Source organism: Mustelus asterias, unplaced genomic scaffold (genome assembly GCF_964213995.1).
Source record: "Mustelus asterias unplaced genomic scaffold, sMusAst1.hap1.1 HAP1_SCAFFOLD_1759, whole genome shotgun sequence".
NCBI lineage: Eukaryota > Metazoa > Chordata > Chondrichthyes > Carcharhiniformes > Triakidae > Mustelus > Mustelus asterias.
The window spans coordinates 1-19,545 of record NW_027591704.1 but is presented as its reverse complement, the minus strand read 5'-3'; the positions used below and the strand labels follow the sequence as shown (position 1 = coordinate 19,545).

At 48.6% G+C, this 19,545-nt stretch overlaps 1 protein-coding gene across 1 annotated transcript in view; it reads left to right on the top strand.

Annotated features, from left to right (window-relative positions):
- Positions 1–17,350, top strand: part of LOC144488672 (AMP deaminase 1-like) — a gene marked incomplete at its 3' end in the record, with an annotated part of 34,511 nt that extends 17,161 nt beyond the window's left edge. Inside the window, exons 4-5 of the mRNA XM_078206759.1 lie at positions 10,720–10,885; positions 17,137–17,350. Coding sequence (XP_078062885.1) covers positions 10,720–10,885; positions 17,137–17,350 — 380 coding nt within the window. The remainder of the gene's footprint in view (positions 1–10,719; positions 10,886–17,136) is intronic.
- Positions 17,351–19,545: the final 2,195 nt, after the last annotated feature.

Sequence of the window (19,545 nt, the reverse complement as noted above, 5' to 3'; positions counted from 1 at the left end):
AGCCTCACACTGCAAGACACACACACACGCACCACTATTAAAGGAGTGTTCCTTTACACCGAGCCCACAATTTTTTCCTCCTTCCTCCCCTTCCTGCTGTTTTCAAAGGCAGGGTTTTATGGCCCTGTTCGTCCCGAAACCTAAAATCCCACCCAGGGTCAACAGACCTTCCCATTGTCTGCCCGTCCCTGGGCAGGGCGGTAAAATTCCAGTCTCTATTTCTCCTTTCTCTCTCTCTCTGTAAGCTCATCCCCTTCTGTATTTCCCCCTGCACTTTCACTCTATCCCTGCATCACTTGATGTCCCTCATTCTTCTCCCCTCTCTCCTTCTTTCTCTCGCATTCTTTCAGTTTTAGGATTGCATTGAATTCTGTTTCTCTCCTCTCTGGCTTTTTCTGCTCTCCCTACCTGCTCTCTGACTGTCACCTCACTTCACTCCTCGCTCTATCTTTCACTTTCTCTCTCCCTCCCTCTGCGCTCTCTGACAATCCCATGCTCCCCATCTCTCTTCTTGACTGTCAGTCTTTCTTTGTCTCACTCTCTCTTCTCTCTTTAATGCTCTCTCCCTTTCTCTCCTTTCGTTATCACTTTCTCCAGACCTTTAACTTTAAGTACTCATTTCACATTCTCCCCTTCTATATCTCTCCATTTCACTCTGTCTCAGTACTCTCCCTCTTTGTTTCTGTCTCTCCCCTCTTTCTTTTTTCTCTCTGTCTATCTTTCATTCTTCCTGCTATCTGTTTCTCTCTCTCGCTCTCTCTACCTCCCCCTCTTTCTTCTTCTCTCTCTTTCTAATTCTCTCTCCTTCTCCCTGCTGTCTGGCGCTCTCTCTCTATACCTCCTCCTCTTTCCTACTTGCTATCTCTCTCACCGTCTCCCTGACATCTAGCTCTCTCTTATCTACATCCTTTTTACTTTTTCTCTACTCTCTCTCCCTTCCTCTATTTCTATCTTTCTCTCCTTCTCCTTAATGTCTGGCTTTCTGTCTCTCTCATGTGGGTTGTTGTTTTGTCACTAAGAGTCTAGTATGTGATAGTCTTTGCCTCAGTCTAGGTCAAGCATTTGTACAGTTGACAGCCACACAATAAACCTGCATTGTTGTTTGTATTCAACCACATGTTTCAGCGTCATATTCTTTCATCCTGAGAGCACGGTACAGAATAGGATAAAAAGAGTACTGCGGATCAAAAACAAATGCTTTTAGACAGAAAAGAAAATTGAACCTTTTGACGGTTGGTGTTGAGGCAGAATCAACAACTGCATCGGGTTGGTAAGGTTGTTGCACAGAAATAAAAGCAAATTACTGCGGCTGCTGAAATCTGAAACCAAAAGAGAAAATGCTGGAAAATCTCAGCAGGCCTCAACATTTGTTAAAAGGTCATCTGGACTCAACGTCAGCTCTTTTCTCTCCTTACAGATGCTGCCAGACCTGCTGAGAGAAAAGAGATGCCCACATTGAAAATGAAAACCAGCACCTCGGAGCTCAGGCATGACGAGAGACAGATCTCTTGTGTTGCAAGCTGCTACAATTGGCAAATTCCACAATATTAACGAAACCATTTGTATAAGGGAAGCACCAGAAGAGTTACGAGTGAGACCCGGTCTCACTGAAAAATAGTGGGACAATTTGGCGCCATTCACCCATTTGAGGAATATTCCGAAAATCTGAAGTTCAAAGATTTCCGCACTATATACTAGCCAATAAGATTTTGGAGGATGTTGTAGACATCCTGCTTTACATAATACCGTCAGCAGTAAAACTTTTATCTACTACAAAGTCTGCTCCAGCCTGAGGTACCTAGTCGCTAAACATTTCGACTGGAATTCTCCGGCCATTCACGCCCTATTGTCGTTGTAAGTGAGAATGGAGAATTTGGCACTCGGCCAACTCTCCACTTATTGCAGCAGGACCAGAGATTCCTGCTGGTGCGAACAGCTGTAAAATTCCAGTAATCAAGATACTGGATGAAAATTATTCATCCAGTCCATTTCTACCCGGCAACAGAAGTGTTACATTTCACAAAAGGAATCTGCTAGAAGGAGAAAATATAGCACATTTTCTTGCAATCCTAAAGTGTCTCGTGAAGAACTGTGAATTTGATGATTCTCTGGATGATATGATATTAGAGACCGACTGGTTTGTGGACTAAGGAATAACGACATAAGGCAGAGATTGTTAAGTGAACTTAACGCAAGTCTGAAAACAGCCTTAGAGATGAACATTTCAATGGGGTTTGGTGGTAAGGAGGCTTCTCAGCTCAGAGCACACACGAGGACATACTGAATACCTGCTGTCCAGAGAATGTCTACCCCATTCCAGTATCCACAGTATTTTGCTTTTATCTTAATGTCTACCCGGCAACAGGCATGTCATCGCTGTGCCAAAATGGTCCATTCACAAGCTGGTTGCTGGAGCAAGGACAGCCAATGCAAAACTCATGGTACAATTGGCCACAGAGCATGAGCTTGCTAGAGCAAACTAGTTTCTCCAGAAGAGTTATGTCCAAAGAAAGAAACAGGGCACAACTAAGGGGGGGAAAAAGCATTCCATTGAGAGAATTTGCAGTGCGGAAGAGAAAAATAACAAGAACGATGTAGAGACAGCATGACATAGGAATAAGACTTCAGTGTATTTTCAGTTCAATGTGAATCACGTCGGTTCAGGGAAGTTCCAAAATTGAACAAAATGTCGATTTAAAAATAGAGATGGGTATAGGGGCTGCATCTCCCTACTGTTAAAGTCAGTACATGTCACCCTGAGGACCTACACTGAAGAAGTAGTGCCTCACAGTCAAAGTAGAGCTAAGTGGGCAGAGCTGCCACTCCATGTTGTCCAAGAAACTTTTTCAGCTCTCTTGGCTCCAAGGTAACATTGATCTGGAATGCTGTGACCGGGTTAGTTGATTGTAAATCAGATCTACAGAGCAGATTAGAAATACAGCAGTGTATTTGGGGACACGATGAGGTCCAGGAAGAGGGTACAAGTGGTACTTAGGCTGGCTGTTATGCTTGATCTTAAGAGTCTCAGAGCGTGAGCAGTACCTTACGGCATAGGTCCAAAGGCAGAATCTGAACTAATAAGATACGTTGTGGACACAAGAGTCTTAGAACCCATCAGTACGAGTGATTGAGTGACCCCTATTGTACCTGTAATGAAATAGGACGGGACTATACGCATCTGCGGACATTTCAAAACCACAATGAATCCAGTTATGTGCACAGATCAATACCCACTACCTTTGATTGAGGATTTGTTCATCAGCCGAGCAGGAGGTCCGAGGTTTAGCAAATTCAACCTGGCGCTGGTCTGCCTGCAAATGAATGTCACAGCTGAATCTCAACACTTGCTCACCATCATAACACAAAGGCCTATCCTGCTACAAGAGATTACCTTTTGGAATAATGCCAGCAATCGTTTTATTCCAACGATCTATGGACCAGAACCTCAGTGGTTTACAATGTAACCTTGATGACTGGTATCAATGAACATGAACACTTACCTAACCTAAAGCCACATTCAAATGTGTGGTTAGGAAAGATTTCTTTCAAAAATCAATACAATATTCAGGCCATGTGATTGATTGCAAGAGTTTACACAAGGCACCAAAGAAGATGGCTAAGAACAGGGTGGCACAGTAGTTAGCACTACTGCCTCACAGCGCCAGGGACCCGGGTTCAATTCTGGCTTCGGGTCACTGTCTGTGTGGAGTCTGCACATTCTCCCCATGTCTGCGTGCATTTCCTCTGGGTGCTCCAGTTTCCTGCCACAGTCTGAAAGATGTGCTGGTTAGGTGTGTTGGCCATGCAAAATTCTCCCCCAGTGTACCCGAACAGGCGCCAGAGTATGGCGACAAGGGGATTTTCACAGTAACTTCATTGCTGTGTTAATGTAAGCCTACTCGTGATGCTAATAAATAAACTTTTAAAAAAAGAACAAGGGCCGAATGGGCTAATCCTGCTTCTAGTTTCTATGAAGGCCCCACAACCAACGAATGTAACACAGTTAAGATCATTCCTAGGGTTAATTAATTATTATAGGAAATTTGTTCCAAATTTAAACGACCTTGCTTAAACCTTTGCATAATTTGCTGTACACAAAATAAGCTGATAATGGACACCAAACTCCGCTCAGTTGGAGAAGGAGGCACTGAGTATTATGTTTAGAGTGAGAAAATGTTACCAATACCTCTATGGTCGCCACTTCACATTGCAGATGGACCACAGGTCCTTAACTATCTTTAGGCCACTAAAGGTTATTCCTTCCTTGGCAGCCAGCAGGGTTCAGTGATGTTCTTTAATATTCTCAGCACATTCCTGCAAAATCGGCAGTTTGAAAACCATGCTGATGATGGTCACCTTTGCCTTTGCCTGTTGGTCAGATATCACTCGGCTGTGAAAATACAGAACACTTTCCACTGGCTACAGCTCAGGTCCAGTGACAGACCAGAAACATGATGGGGAAAGTACTGGAAATGGTGTTAAAGAGAGGATAGCGGGAACACATCATGAATTATCACAGAATCACGACATTAGGGGCCATTCAGCCCATCAAGTCTTTAATGACTCTCTGACATAGTATCTGACCCAGGCCCACCCCACCCTATCCCCATAACCCCATTAATCCTCCTAAGCTGCACATCTTTGGACACTACGGGGCAATTTAGCATGGCCAATCCCCCAAATCTACACATCTTTGGACATCAAGGAGCAATTTAGCATAGCCAATCCACCTAACCACTATCTAATTAAAGTCGTAGGTTTCTAGAAAGCTCAAGTTGACAGTACAGGGTGGATGCCTGTTGTGGGGGATGAGGGTAATAATTCCTCTAAACTTGTGACAATGAGCATTGGAACAATTACATGAAGGACACCCAGATATAATTCAAATGATAGAACTTGCCAGGAGTTGTTTCTGGTGGCTTGTGCCAGTCATGTGCAGGGGCTAAGGAACACGTTGCTCTTGTCTCCATTTCATCCATGGGAGTGGCCGAAAATGTCTTGGCATCATCTACACATTGACTTTGCAGGTACGAATGAGGGGTACATGTTCATGGTTATCATTGATAGAGGGACCTGGTGTCCTTGTGCACGAATCACAAGGAGTTGGTTTGCAGGTGCAGCAGGTAATTAAGAAGGCAAATGGAATGTTGTCCTTCATTGCTGGAGGGATGGAGTTTAAAAACAGCGAGGTTATGTTGCAGCTGTATAAGGTGCTGGTGAGGCCACACCTGGAGTACTGTGTACAGTTTTGGTCTCCTTACTTGAGAAAGGATATACTGGCACTGGAGGGGGTGCAGAGGAGATTCACTGGGTTGATTCTGGAGTTGAGAGGGTTGGCTTATGAGGAGAGACTGAGTAGACTGGGGCTATACTCATTGGAATTCAGAAGAATGAGGGGAGATCTTACAGAAACATATAAGATTATGAAGGGAATAGATAAGATAGAAGCAGAGAAGTTGTTTCCACTGGCGGGTGAAACTGGAACTAGGGGGCATAGCCTCAAAATAAGGGAGAGCAAATTTAGGACTGAGTTGAAGAGAAACTTCTTCACACAAAGGGTTGTGTAGCAGTTGAGGCTACCTCATTGAATGTTTTTAAGGCAAGGATAGATAGATTTTTGAACATTAAAGGAACTAAGGGTTATGGTGAGTGGGCGGGTAAGTGGAGCTGAGTCCATGAAAAGATCAGCTATGATCTTATTGAATGGCGGAGCAGGCTCGAGGGGCCAGATGGCCGACTCCTGCTCCTAGTTCTTATGCACACTAAGAGTGCCCTGAGGTGGTCCCAATCAAGTCAACCATCAAAATATTCAATGAGATTCTCATCAGATTTGGGAAACCAGAACAAATTGTGAGTGGCAAAGGTCTACAATTCACAATTTACGAGTTTGGAGATTATCTAAAGATGAGTGGTATCCAACGCATAAAGTCTGCACCATACCACCCAACTATGAAAGGTTTGTCTAATCCTTGAAGCATTCGCTGAAAGTCTCCAAGGACCAGGGTTCATGAAATCGCCATCTGAACAATTTCTTGATGACACATCGCAACATCTCACACACACACGTGATCACACACACACACACACACACACACACGTGTGACCACTCAGAATTCCCCCCACCTTTACTGCTACTGAAGAGGAAACTGAGACTACCTTTCATTTACTCTTATCGCGGGAGATGCCCGAAATAGCATAACACAATCGGCAGTTGCAAATCTTAAGAGAAAGTAATTCCAAAAGACGCTTGTTGCAACAAGGAGAGCATGTTTTGGTGCGCAGACATATCACCGGTGATAAGTGGATTCCTGCAGCTGTGTTGGCTCAAACTGGTCCTATCCCCGATTATCGTACTAACGGAAGATGAGTTATTGTGGAGATGCAGATCAGTTATTAACTACAAGCATCAAAGTGCCAGCCCCGTGTGTCCCAGACCTACCTCACGATGAACCACTATCAATGCCACCATGTCACTCAGCAGAATCAGAATTATTCATTTGTGGGACATGGGTGTTGCTGGCTGGTCAGCATTTATTGCCTATTCCTAGTTTTTTTTGTCTTTTAGGGTGCCTATCCCTAGTTGCCCGAGGGCAGTTGAGAGTCATCCATTTTGCCGTGGCTCTGGAGTCACATGTAGGCCAGAACAGGGTAAGGATGGCAGATTTCCTTCCCTAAAGGAACCAGCTGGGTTTTTCCAACAATGGTTTCGTGGTCATCAGTAGTTCCAGGTTTTAAAAAAAATTGAATTCAAATTCCACCATCTGCCGTGGCAGGATTCAAACCCGGGTCCCCAGAACATTCGCTGAGATTCTGGATTAGTAGTCTAGTGATGATATCACTAGGCCATCATCTCCCTGCAGATTATAGAAGGATCCCTTGCTTCTGCTGGTCCTCCTTCTGAAAATGAGACTGTTAGGCTTTCCATCATAGAGACATCCTCTCTGGGTCCGGGGAGAACTTATAAGGTTGAGATCAGTTAAACCGCTGGAGTGCACAGGCAACCAGTTTGGAATAGACACCAACCTTGTGTCTATTGTCTGACCTGTTAACTGTGTTATTACTGAACAAAGAACAATACAGCACAGGAACAGGCCCTCCGAGCCTGTGCCGCTCATGTGCCCAACTAGACCATTCGTTTGTATCCCTCTATTCCCAGTCTGTTCATGTGGTTATCTGGATAAGACTCAAATGATCCCAGTGTGTCCGCCTCAATCACCTTGCTTGGCAGTGCATTCCAGGCCCCCACCACCCTCTGTGTAAAATACGTACCCCTGGCATCTGTGTTGAACCTTGCCCCCCTCACCTTGAACCTGTGACCCCTTGTGTTCGTCACCTCCGACCTGGGAAACAGCTTCCCACTGTTCACCCTATTTATGCCCTTCATAATTTTACACACCTCTATTAGATCGCCCCTCATCCTCCGTCTTTCCAGGGAGAACAACCCCAGTTTACCCAATCTCTCCTCATAGCTAAGACCCTCCATACCAGGCAACATCCTGGAAAAAATTTCTGTACTCTCTCCAAAGCCTCCACGTCCTTCTGGTAGTGTGGCGACCAGAACTGGACGCAGTATTCCAAATGTGGCCTAACTAACGTTCTATACAGCTGCAACATCATATGCCAACTTTTATATTCTATGCCCCGTCCAATAAAGGCAAGCATGCCATATGCCTTCTTCACCACCCTCTCCACTTGTGCTGCCACTTTTAAGGATCTGTGGACTTGTACACCCAGGTCCCTCTGTGTGTCTATACTCTGATGGTTCTGCCATTTATTGTATAGCTCCCCCTTACATTAGATCTACCGAAATGCATCACTTTGCATTTACCTGGATTAAATTCCATCTGCCATTTCTCCGCCCAATGTTCCAGCCTACCTATATCCTGCTGTATTCTCTGACAATGTTCCTCACTATCCACAACTCCAGCAATCTTTGTGTCATCCGCAAACTTACTGATCAGACCAGCTACATCTTCCTCCAAATCATTTATATATATCACAAACAGCAGAGGTCCCAGTACAGAGCCCTGTGGAACACCACTAGTCACAGACCTCCAACCGGAAAAAGACCCCTCCACTGTTGCCCTCTGTCTTCTATGGCTAAGTAAGAAGTCTCACAACACCAGGTTAAAGTCCAACAGGTTTATTTGGTAGCAAATACCATAAGCTTTCGGAGCGCTGCCCCTTCGTCAGATGGAGTGAAAATCTGTTCTCCAACAGTGCACAGAGACACAGAAATCAAGTTACAGAATACTAATTAGAATGCAAATCTCTACAGCCAGCCAGGTCTTAAAGGTACAGACAATGTGGGTGGAGGGAACATTAAACACAGGTTAAAGAGATGTGTATTGTCTCCAGACAGAACAGCTAGTAAGATTCTGCAAGATCAGGGGGAAAGCTGTGGGGGCTACTGATAATGTGACATAAATCCAACATCCCGATTTAGGCCGTCCTCATGTGTGCGGAACTTGGCTATCAGTTTCTGCTCAGCGACTCTGCGCTGTCGTGTGTCGTGAAGGCCGCCTTGGAGAACGCTTACCTGAAGATCCAAGGCTGAATGCCTGTGACCGCTGAAGTGCACCCCCACAGGAAGAGAACAGTCTTGCCTGGTGATTGTCGAGCGGTGTTCATTCATCCGTTGTCGTAGCGTCTGCATTGGATCTTCAGGTAAGCGTTCTCCAAGGTGGCCTTCACGACACATGACAGCGCAGAGTCGCTGAGCAGAAACTGATAGCCAAGTTCCGCACACATGAGGACGGCCTAAACCGGGATGTTGGATTTATGTCACATTATCAGTAACCTCCACAGCTTTCCCGCTGATCTTGCAGAATCTTACTAGCTGTTCTGTCTGGAGACAATACACATCTCTTTAACCTGTGTTTAATGTTCCCTCCACCCACATTATCTGTACCTTTAAGACCTGGCTGGCTGTAGAGATTTGCATTCTAATTAGTATTCTGTAACTTGATTTCTGTGTCTCTGTGCACTGTTGGAGAACAGATTTTCACTCCATCTGACGAAGGAGCAGCGCTCCGAAAGGTTATGGTATTTGCTACCAAATAAACCTGTTGGACTTTAACCTGGTGTTGTGAGACTTCTTACTGTGCTTACCCCAGTCCAACGCCGGCATCTCCACTTCTATGGCTAAGCCAGTTCTCCACCCATCTAGCTAGCTCACCTTTTATCCCGTGAGATTTAACCTTTTGCACCAGCCTGCCATGAGGGACCTTGTCAAACGCTTTACTAAAATCCATATAGACGACATCCATATAGACGACACCCTTCCCTCGTCAATCGTTTTTGTCACCTCCTCAAAAAACTCAACCAAATTTGAGAGGCATGATCTCCCTCGTACAAAACCATGCTGTCTGTCGCTAATGAGATTATTCAGTTCTAAATGCGCATATATCTTATCTCTAAGAATCCTCTCCAACAATTTCCCTCCAACGGATGTCAAGCCCACCGGCCTATAATTACCCAGGTTATCCTTGCTACCCTTCTTAAATAACGGGACCACATTTGCTATCCTCCAATCCTCTGGGACCTCCCTGTCCAGCAAAGAGACAAAGATTTCTGTTACTGTGTGATATATTTGCATATACACTTTAATGATGATGGTTATTAGTTGTTTTGGATGTGATGTTTGTGGGTTGTTGTTGCACGGTCACTTTAGGAATTTAGTCTTGTGATAGCCCGTGACAGTATCGGCTGTTTCACGGGCTTTGCCTCAGTCTAGATCAAGCTTTTGTACAGGTCCCAGCCGCACAATAAACCCGCGTTGTCGTTTGCATCCAACCCCTAGTGTCACGCTCCTGTGTCCTGCAAATCCCTGCATCTCTTTCTTTCTCTCCTTCTCCATGAAGTCTCTCTCTCTCTCAGTGCCTCCGCCTCAGACTCTCTTTCCTTTTCATTCTCTCCACCTCCTCCTTTCCCTCACTCTGCTCTTTCTCTCCATTTCACCCTCAGTGCAGTCTGTCTCATAGAATCACTACAGTGCAGGGGGCCATGTAGCCCATTGGGTTTGCACCAAGAACACCCCCACCCAGGCCATATCCCCGTAATCCCACATATTTACCCCGCTAATCCCTCTAACCTATGCATCCCGGGACAATTTAGTACGACCAATTCACCTAACCCGCACATCTTTGGACTGTGGGAGGAAACTGGAGCAGCCGGAAGAAAGCCACACAGGCATGGGGAGAACGTGCACAGAACGGGGAACCAAGCTGAGAATCGAACCCGGGTCCCTGGAGCTGTGAGGAAGCAGTGCTAACCACTGTGCCACCGTGCCCCCGGGAATCGAACCCGGGTCCCTGGAGCTGTGAGGAAGCAGTGCTAACCACTGTGCCACCATGCTGCCTCATTCCATCTCACTCTTTCTCTACTTTCTTCTCATCCCTTTTTTCTTTCTCTCCCTCTTTCTTTCCCCCTCCCCCCTTTCCCACTTCCTGTTTAACCCTTTCCCTCAATGCAGTGTGTCACATTCTGTCTCTCTATCTCCTTCTCCCTCCCTTCCCTTCTTTCTCTCCCTCCCTCCCCTCTCATTCTTACTCTTTTTCTCAGTGGAGTCTGTCTCTCTACTTGCTTCTGTCTCCCTCCCCCTTTCTCTGCCTCCCTCCCCTCTTTCTCACCCTTTCTCTGCCTCCCTCCCCTCTTTCTCACACTGTCTCTGTCTCAGTGCAGTCTGTATCATTCTGTCACCCTCTCTCTGACCCGCAGATTGCCAGCTCAGAGCTGCAGCCCATTCTGCAGAAGTTGCTGACGGCGCTGGAGATGCGGCAGAAGTACATGCACCGCTCTTTACAGCGATTCCCCAGGAGGACAGCCCAGACCCTCCGCACTGTCAGCGGGGAGCCCTGGAACGATGAACAGGAAATACAACCAGGTACCGCTGCGCTATCAGGACTGCAAATGAACTGAATAAAAACAGGGCCGAAAGAGCCTGACATTGAGTAAAAAATATGGGAAGACACACCATGAGGGTAATGTAGAGGGAATGGTACTCTGTGCCTAACCCCGTGCTGTACCTGTCCTGGGAGTGTTTGATGGGGACAGTGTAGAGGGAGCTTTACTCTGTATCTAACCCCGTGCTGTACCTGTCCTGGGACTGTTTGATGGGGACACTGCAGAGGGAGCTTTACTCTGTATCTAACCCCGTGCTGTACCTGCCCTGGGAGTGTTTGATGGGGACAGTGTAGAGGGAGCTTTACTCTGTATCTAACCCTATGCTGTACCTGTCCTGGGACTGTTTGATGGGGACAGTGTAGAGGGAGCTTTACTCTGTATCTAACCCCGTGCTGTACCTGTCCTGGGAGTGTTTGATGGGGGACAGTGTAGAGGGAGCTTTACTCTGTATCTAACCCCGTGCTGTACCTGGCCTGGGAGTGTTTGATGGGGACAGTGTAGAGGGAGCTTTACTCTGTGCCTAACCCCGTGCTGTACCTGTCCTGGGAGTGTTTGATGGGGACAGTGTAGAGGGAGCTTTACTCTGTGCCTAACCCCGTGCTGTACCTGTCCTGGGAGTGTTTGATGGGGACAGTGTAGAGGGAGCTTTACTCTGTATCTAACCCCGTGCTGTACCTGTCCTGGGACTGTTTGATGGGGACACTGCAGAGGGAGCTTTACTCTGTATCTAACCCCGTGCTGTACCTGCCCTGGGAGTGTTTGATGGGGACAGTGTAGAGGGAGCTTTACTCTGTATCTAACCCCGTGCTGTACCTGGCCTGGGAGTGTTTGATGGGGACAGTGTAGAGGGAGCTTTACTCTGTATCTAACCCTATGCTGTACCTGTCCTGGGACTGTTTGATGGGGACAGTGTAGAGGGAGCTTTACTCTGTATCTAACCCCGTGCTGTACCTGCCCTGGGAGTGTTTGATGGGGACAGTGTAGAGGGAGCTTTACTCTGTATCTAACCCCGTGCTGTACCTGGCCTGGGAGTGTTTGATGGGGACAGTGTAGAGGGAGCTTTACTCTGTATCTAACCCTATGCTGTACCTGTCCTGGGACTGTTTGATGGGGACAGTGTAGAGGGAGCTTTACTCTGTATCTAACCCCGTGCTGTACCTGTCCTGGGAGTGTTTGATGGGGGACAGTGTAGAGGGAGCTTTACTCTGTGCCTAACCCCGTGCTGTACCTGTCCTGGGAGTGTTTGATGGGGACAGTGTAGAGGGAGCTTTACTCTGTGCCTAACCCCGTGCTGTACCTGTCCTGGGAGTGTTTGATGGGGACAGTGTAGAGGGAGCTTTACTCTGTATCTAACCCCGTGCTGTACCTGTCCTGGGACTGTTTGATGGGGACACTGCAGAGGGAGCTTTACTCTGTATCTAACCCCGTGCTGTACCTGCCCTGGGAGTGTTTGATGGGGACAGTGTAGAGGGAGCTTTACTCTGTATCTAACCCCGTGCTGTACCTGGCCTGGGAGTGTTTGATGGGGACAGTGTAGAGGGAGCTTTACTCTGTATCTAACCCTATGCTGTACCTGTCCTGGGACTGTTTGATGGGGACAGTGTAGAGGGAGCTTTACTCTGTATCTAACCCCGTGCTGTACCTGCCCTGGGAGTGTTTGATGGGGACAGTGTAGAGGGAGCTTTACTCTGTATCTAACCCCGTGCTGTACCTGTCCTGGGAGTGTTTGACGGGGACAGTGTAGAGAGAGCTTTACTCTGTATCTCACCCCGTGTTGTACCTGTCCTGGGAGTGTTTGGTGGGGGACAGTGTAGAGGGAGCTTCACTCTGTATCTAACCCAGTGCTGTATCTGTCCTGGGAATGTTTGGTGGGGGACAGTGTAGAAACATAGAAAAACCACATGAAAAAACAGGCCCTTCGGCCCGACAAGTTGTGCTGAACATATCCCTACCTTCTGGACCTACCTATAACCCTCCATCCTATTAAGCTTCATGTACTCATCCAGGAGTCTCTTAAAATACCCTATTGAGTTTGCCTCCACCACCACTGACGGCAGCCGATTCCACTCGCCCACCACCCTCTGTGTGAAAAAGTTCTCCCTAACATTTCCCCTGTACCTACCCTCCAGCACCTTAAACCTGTGTCCTCTCGTAGCAGACATTTCCACCCTGGGAAAAAGCCTCTGAGAGTCCACCCTCTCAACATCTTATATACCTCTATTAGGTCTCCTCTCATCCTATGTCTCTCCAAGGAGAAAAGACCGAGCTCCCTCAGCCTATCCTCATAAGGCATGCCACTCAATCCAGGCAACATCCTTGTAAATCTCCTCTGCAACCTTTCAATCTGTTCCACATCCTTCCTGTAATGAGGTGACCAGAACTGAGCACAGTACTCCAAGTGGGGTCTGACGAGGGTCTTACATAGCTGCATCATTATCCCCGGACTCCTAAACTCAATCCCTCGATTAATAAAGGCCAGCACACCATACGCCTTCTTAACAACCTCCTCCACCTGCGGGGCCTATTTTAGAGTCCTATGGACCCAGACCCCAAGGTCCTTCTGATCCTCTACAGTACTAAGAGTCTTTCCTTTTATATTGTACTCCTTCATCCCGTTTGACCCGCCAAAATGGACCACGATGCATTTATCTGGGTTGAAGTCCATCTGCCAGTTCTCTGCCCAGTCTTGCATCCTATCTATGTCCCTCTGTAACTTCTGACATCCCTCCAGACTATCCACAACCCCACCAACCTTTGTGTCGTCGGCAAACTTACCAACCCATCCCTCCACTTCCTCATCCAGGTCATTTATGAAAATGACAAACAGCAAGGGTCCCAGAACAGATCCCTGGGGTACACCACTGGTGACCGACCTCCATTTAGAAAAAGACCCAACTATACCCACTCCCTGCCTCCTTTGGGCAAGCCAGTTCTGAATCCACCGGGCAGCAGCAGCCCCTTGGATCCCATGCCGTCTCACTTTTTCCAGAAGCCTTGCATGGGGACCTTATCGAACGCCTTTTGTAAGAGGGAGGTCGTGCCTTACAAATTTGGTGGAGATTTTTGAGGAAGTGACAAAAACGGTTGATGAAGGAAGGGCCGTGGATGTCGTCTATATGGATTTCAGTAAGGCATTTGACAAAGTCCCACATGGCAGGTTGGTTAAGAAGGTTAAGGCTCATGGGATACAAGGAGAAGTGGCTAGATGGGTGGAGAACTGGCTTGGCCATCGGAGACAGAGGGTAGTGGTCGAAGGGTCTTTTTCCGGCTGGAGGTCTGTGACCAGTGGTGTTCCGCAGGGCTCTGTACTGGGACCTCTGCTATTTGTGATATATATAAATGATTTGGAAGAAGGTGTAACTGGTGTAATCAGCAAGTTTGCGGATGACACGATGATGGCTGGACTTGCGGATAGCGAAGAGCATTGTCGGGCAATACAGCAGGATATAAATAGGCTGGAAAATTGGGCGGAGAGGTGGCAGATGGAGTTTAATCCGGATAAATGCGAAGTGATGCATTTTGGAAGAAATAATGTAGGGAGGAGTTATACAATAAATGGCAGAGTCATCAGGAGTATAGAAACACAGAGGGACCTAGGTGTGCAGGTCCACAAATCCTTGAAGGTGGCAACACAGGTGGAGAAGGTGGTGAAGAAGGCATATGGTATGCTTGCCTTTATAGGACGGGGTATAGAGTATAAAAGCTGGAGTCTGATGATGCAGCGGTATAGAACGCTGGTTAGGCCACATTTGGAGTACTGCGTCCAGTTCTGGTCGCCGCACTACCAGAAGGACGTGGAGGCGTTAGAGAGAGTGCAGAGAAGGTTTACCAGGATGTTGCCTGGTATGGAGGGTCTTAGCTATGAGGAGAGATTGGGTAGACTGGGGTTGTTCTCCTTGGAAAGACGGAGAATGAGGGGAGATCTAATAGAGGTGTACAAGATTATGAAGGGTATAGATAGGGTGAACAGTGGGAAGCTTTTTCCCAGGTCGGAGGTGACGATCACGAGGGGTCACGGGCTCAAGCTGAGAGGGGCGAAGTATAACTCAGATATCAGAGGGACGTTTTTTACACAGAGGGTGGTGGGGGCCTGGAATGCGCTGCCAAGTAGGGTGGTGGAGGCAGGCACGCTGACATCGTTTAAGACTTACCTGGATAGTCACATGAGCAGCCTGGGAATGGAGGGATACAAACGATTGGTCTAGTTGGACCAAGGAGCGGCACAGGCTTAGAGGGCCGAAGGGCCTGTTTCCTGTGCTGTACTGTTCTTTGTTCTTTGCCTTGCTAAAATCCATATAAACCACATTTACCGCTTTCCCTTCGTCAATGTGTTTAGTCACGTTTTCGAAGAACTCCACCAGGCTCGTAAGGCATGATCTGCCTTTGACAAAGCCATGCTGAGTATTCTTGAGCATACTAAACCTCTCTAAATGCTCATAAATCTTGTCCCTCAGGATCTTCTCCATCAGCTTACCAACCATTGAGGTTAGACTCACCGGTCGGTAATTTTCTGGGCTATCCCTATTCCCCTTCTTGAAAATAGGAACCACATCCGCAATCCTCCGGCACCTCTCCCGTCTCCATCGACGACGCAAAGATCATCGCCAGAGGCTCTGCAATCTCTTCCCTCGCCTCCCACAGTAACCTGGGGTACATCCCATCCGGACCCGGCGACTTATCTATCTTGATGCCATTCAAAGATTCCAGCACAACCTCTTGAAGTCCACATACTCAATCTTTTCAGTCCACTGCAAGCCCGCAGTACATCCACCCAGGTCCTTCTCCTCTGTGAAAACCGAGGCAAAATACTCATTAAGCACCTCTGCCATTTCTACTGGTTCCGTACAGATTTTCCCGCCTTCACCTTTTATAGGCCCTATTCCTTCACGTCTCATCCTTTTACTCTTCACATATTTATGGAACGCCTTAGGGTTTCCCTTAATCCTACCTGCCAAGGCCTTCTCGTGACTCCTTCTGGCTCTCCTAATTTCCTCTTTAGTCCCTTCCTACAAGCCGTATACTCATCTAGATCCCTATCTTCACCAAGCTCTCTGAACCTTTTGTATGCTTTCCTTTTCTTCTCGACTAGGTCCCGCACAGCTTTCGTGCACCACGGTTCCTTTATCCGACCAACACCTCCCTGTCTGCTCGGAACGTTGTCCTGTAGAACTCTAGACAGACATTCCTTGAAAAACTGCCACCTCTCTTCAGTACATTTCCCCGAGAATACCTCCTTCAATTTACTCCTCTAATTTGCTGCCTTATGTCTTCATATTTCCCCTTACTCCATATAAACGCTTTCCTAGCTTGCCTGATCCTCTTTTTCCAATGCAAGCATAAAGGAGATAGAGTTGTGATCGCTATCCCCAAGATGCTCTCCCACTGAGAGATCTGACACCTGTCCAGGTTCATTGGTCAGTATCAGATCAAGTACAGCCTCTCCTCTTGTAGGCTTGTCCACATGCTATGTCAGGAAACCCTCTGCTATTATTGCATCTCTCCAGGATCTGTTTCCCTATCTGCTCCTCCACCTCCCTGTTACTATTGGGCGGCCTATAGAAAACTCCTAGCAAAGTGATCGACCCCTTCCCACTCCGAACTTCCACCCACAGAGACTCTGTAGACAATCCCTCCACAGCATACACCTTCTCTACAGTACAGGGAGCTTTACTCTGTATCTCACCCCGTGCTGTACCTGTCCGGGGAGTGTTTGATGGGGACAGTGTAGAGGGAGCTTTACTCTGTATCCATCCCTGTACTGTACTTGTTCTGGGAATGTTTGATGGGGACAGTGTAGAGGGAGCTTTACTCTGTATCTCACCCCGTGCTGTACCTGTCCTGGGAGTGTTTGATGGGGACAGTGTAGAGGGAGCTTTACTCTGCATCTAACCCCGTGCTGCACATGTCCTGGGAGCTCTCAATGGTCACACTGGGTCTAAAATGGGGGACACACTATTAAGGTGATGGAGCAGGAGCTCTATGCTGTATCTAACGTGGAGTCCTGTCAGAGGGTCAGTGCTGAGGGAGTGCTGCACTGTCAGAGGGTCAGTGCTGAGGGAGTGCTGCACTGTCAGAGGGTCAGTGCTGAGGGAGTGCTTTCTGGGTGAGATATTAAGTTCTGGGACCCAGGTTCCTCAGTGAATGAGGGTTGGGAGGCTCCTCAGGGCCAGAGTCCGAGGTTTCCCATTTTCCCACGTACTGTCTAACCTGCTCCTTCCCCTCTCCTCTCAGAGTTCACCTGTTATCCTGAGGACATGTTGCAGGCTCTGTCTATGGAGGGTATTCCTGAAGACCTGCCCTACAGCTTTGAGATGCGGAATGGAATCGCCACCCTGCTGGATTCCGCCGGGAAGCTGTACACACCGGGAAAGCTGCACTATCCGGATCTTTTCGAATACAAGGAGGATCTGAAAACTCTGCTGGCCATCATCTCCAATGGGCCTCTGTAAGTAACTCCTCGCTGCCTTGTGAACAAGGAACATATCCTGGCAATCCCAGAATTCACACAATTCCCAATTTCTTCCTCTCTTTCTTTCCCTCGTCTCATACTATCAAGGCGCAGGCCACTCAGCCCTTCGAGCCTGCTGCCCCATTCACAACTTGTCTGATTGTAACCTGAACCCCACATTCCTGCCGACCCCCGATAACCTTTCACCCCCTCGTTAATAAAGAATCTCTCTCGCTCTGCCTTAAAAATATTCACAGTCTCTGCTTCCACTGCCTTTTGAGGAAGAACGTTCCAGAGACTCACCCCCTCTGAGAAAGAAATTCCCCCCATCTCCATCTCCAATGGGTGACCCCTTATTTTTAAACAGTGACCCCGAGTTCTAGATTCTCCCACGAGGAAACGTCTCCACATCCACCCTGTCAATACCCCCCTCAGGATCTTTCAATCAAGTCGCCTCTTACCCTTCTAAACTCCAGTGGATACAATCCTAACCTCTCCAACCTTCCCTCATCAGACAGCCCACCCGTTCCTGGTGTGAGTCTATGAACCTTCTCTGAACTGCTTCCAATATATTTACATCTTCCCTTAAATAAGGAGACCAACATTGTAGACAACACTCCAAATGTGGTCTCACCAACTGAACCATCATCTCCCTACTTTTGTAACCAATAAATAACATTCTATTAGCTTTCCTCATGACTTGCTGTCCCCGCATACTGGCCTTTTGTGATTCATGCGCTAGGACACCCAGATCCCTCTGCTCCTCAGAGTTCTGCAATCTCTCACTTAGATAATAAGCTTCTTTTATTCTTCCTGTCGAGTGGACAATTCCTGTTTTTCCCTCATTATACTCCATTTACCAGACCTTGCCCACTCTGAACCTTGCCATCTTCACAAACTATCTTTGTGTCTCTCCTCCTCACTCTGCTTTGCCCACACTCTCATTCTCTCTCTTTTCCCGTTTTCCCTCTTTTCTCCCTCCCCTCTCCTCTCTCCCCCCTCAACTCATTCTCCTTCTCTCTTCTATCTCCTCTCCCTCTTCCTCATTCTCTCGCTCTCACCCTCACTCCCATCTTGCTCTCATTCTCACCTCTCTCTCTTCCTCTCTGTTGCCTTCACTCTCCCCTCGACCCTCACTGTCACTCTCTCTCTCGCTCACAGTCTCTTTCATTCTCATTGCCACCTCCCTCTCATCCCTCTCTCCATAGAATCACAACAGTGTGGAAGACCATTCAGCCCATCAAATCCACACCGACTCTCTGAAGGAGTATCTTACCCATTCCCGCCACCCTCCCACTCTATCCCCAGGACACATGCCTTTACCACGGCCAATCCACCGAACCTGCACATGTGTTTGGAGTGTGGGAGGAAAGCGGAGCTCCTGGAGGAAACCCACGCAGACACGGGGAGAATGTGCAGACTCCGCACAGACAGTGAGCGGAGGCTGCAATCGAGCCCAGGCCCCTGGTGCTGTGAGGCAGCAGCGCGAACCACTGTACAACTGTGCCACCCACTCTCCCTCTCTCTCACTCTCCCTCTCACAGGCTCTCACTCTCACCATCTCCCTCCCCCCACCTGCATCTCCTCCTCCCCCCCCACTCCGCCGCCAGCATCCCTCTCTCACTCCCCCCGCCTGTATCCGCCCCCCCCGCCTGTATCCGCCCCCCCCGCCTGTATCCGCCCCCCCCGCCTGTATCCGCCCCCCCCGCCTGTATCCGCCCCCCCCGCCTGTATCCGCCCCCCCCGCCTGTATCCGCCCCCCCCGCCTGTATCCGCCCCCCCCGCCTGTATCCGCCCCCCCCGCCTGTATCCGCCCCCCCCGCCTGTATCCGCCCCCCCGCCTGCATCCGCCCCCCCGCCTGCATCTTCCCCCAGCATCCCTCCCTCGCTCCCCCCCCCCGCCTGCCTCCCTCCCTCGCTCCCCCCCCCCCGCCTGCATCCCTGCTTTGCTCCCCCACTGCCTGCATCTCTCCCTCGCTCCCACCCCCTGCCTGCATCCCTCCCTCGCTTCCCCCCCGCCTGCATCCCTCTCTCGCTTCCCCCCCCCGCCTGCCTCCCTCCCTCGCTCCCCCCCCCCGCCTGCATCCCTGCTTTGCTCCCCCACTGCCTGCATCTCTCCCTCGCTCCCACCCCCTGCCTGCATCCCTCCCTCGCTTCCCCCCCCCCGCCTGCATCCCTCTCTCGCTTCCCCC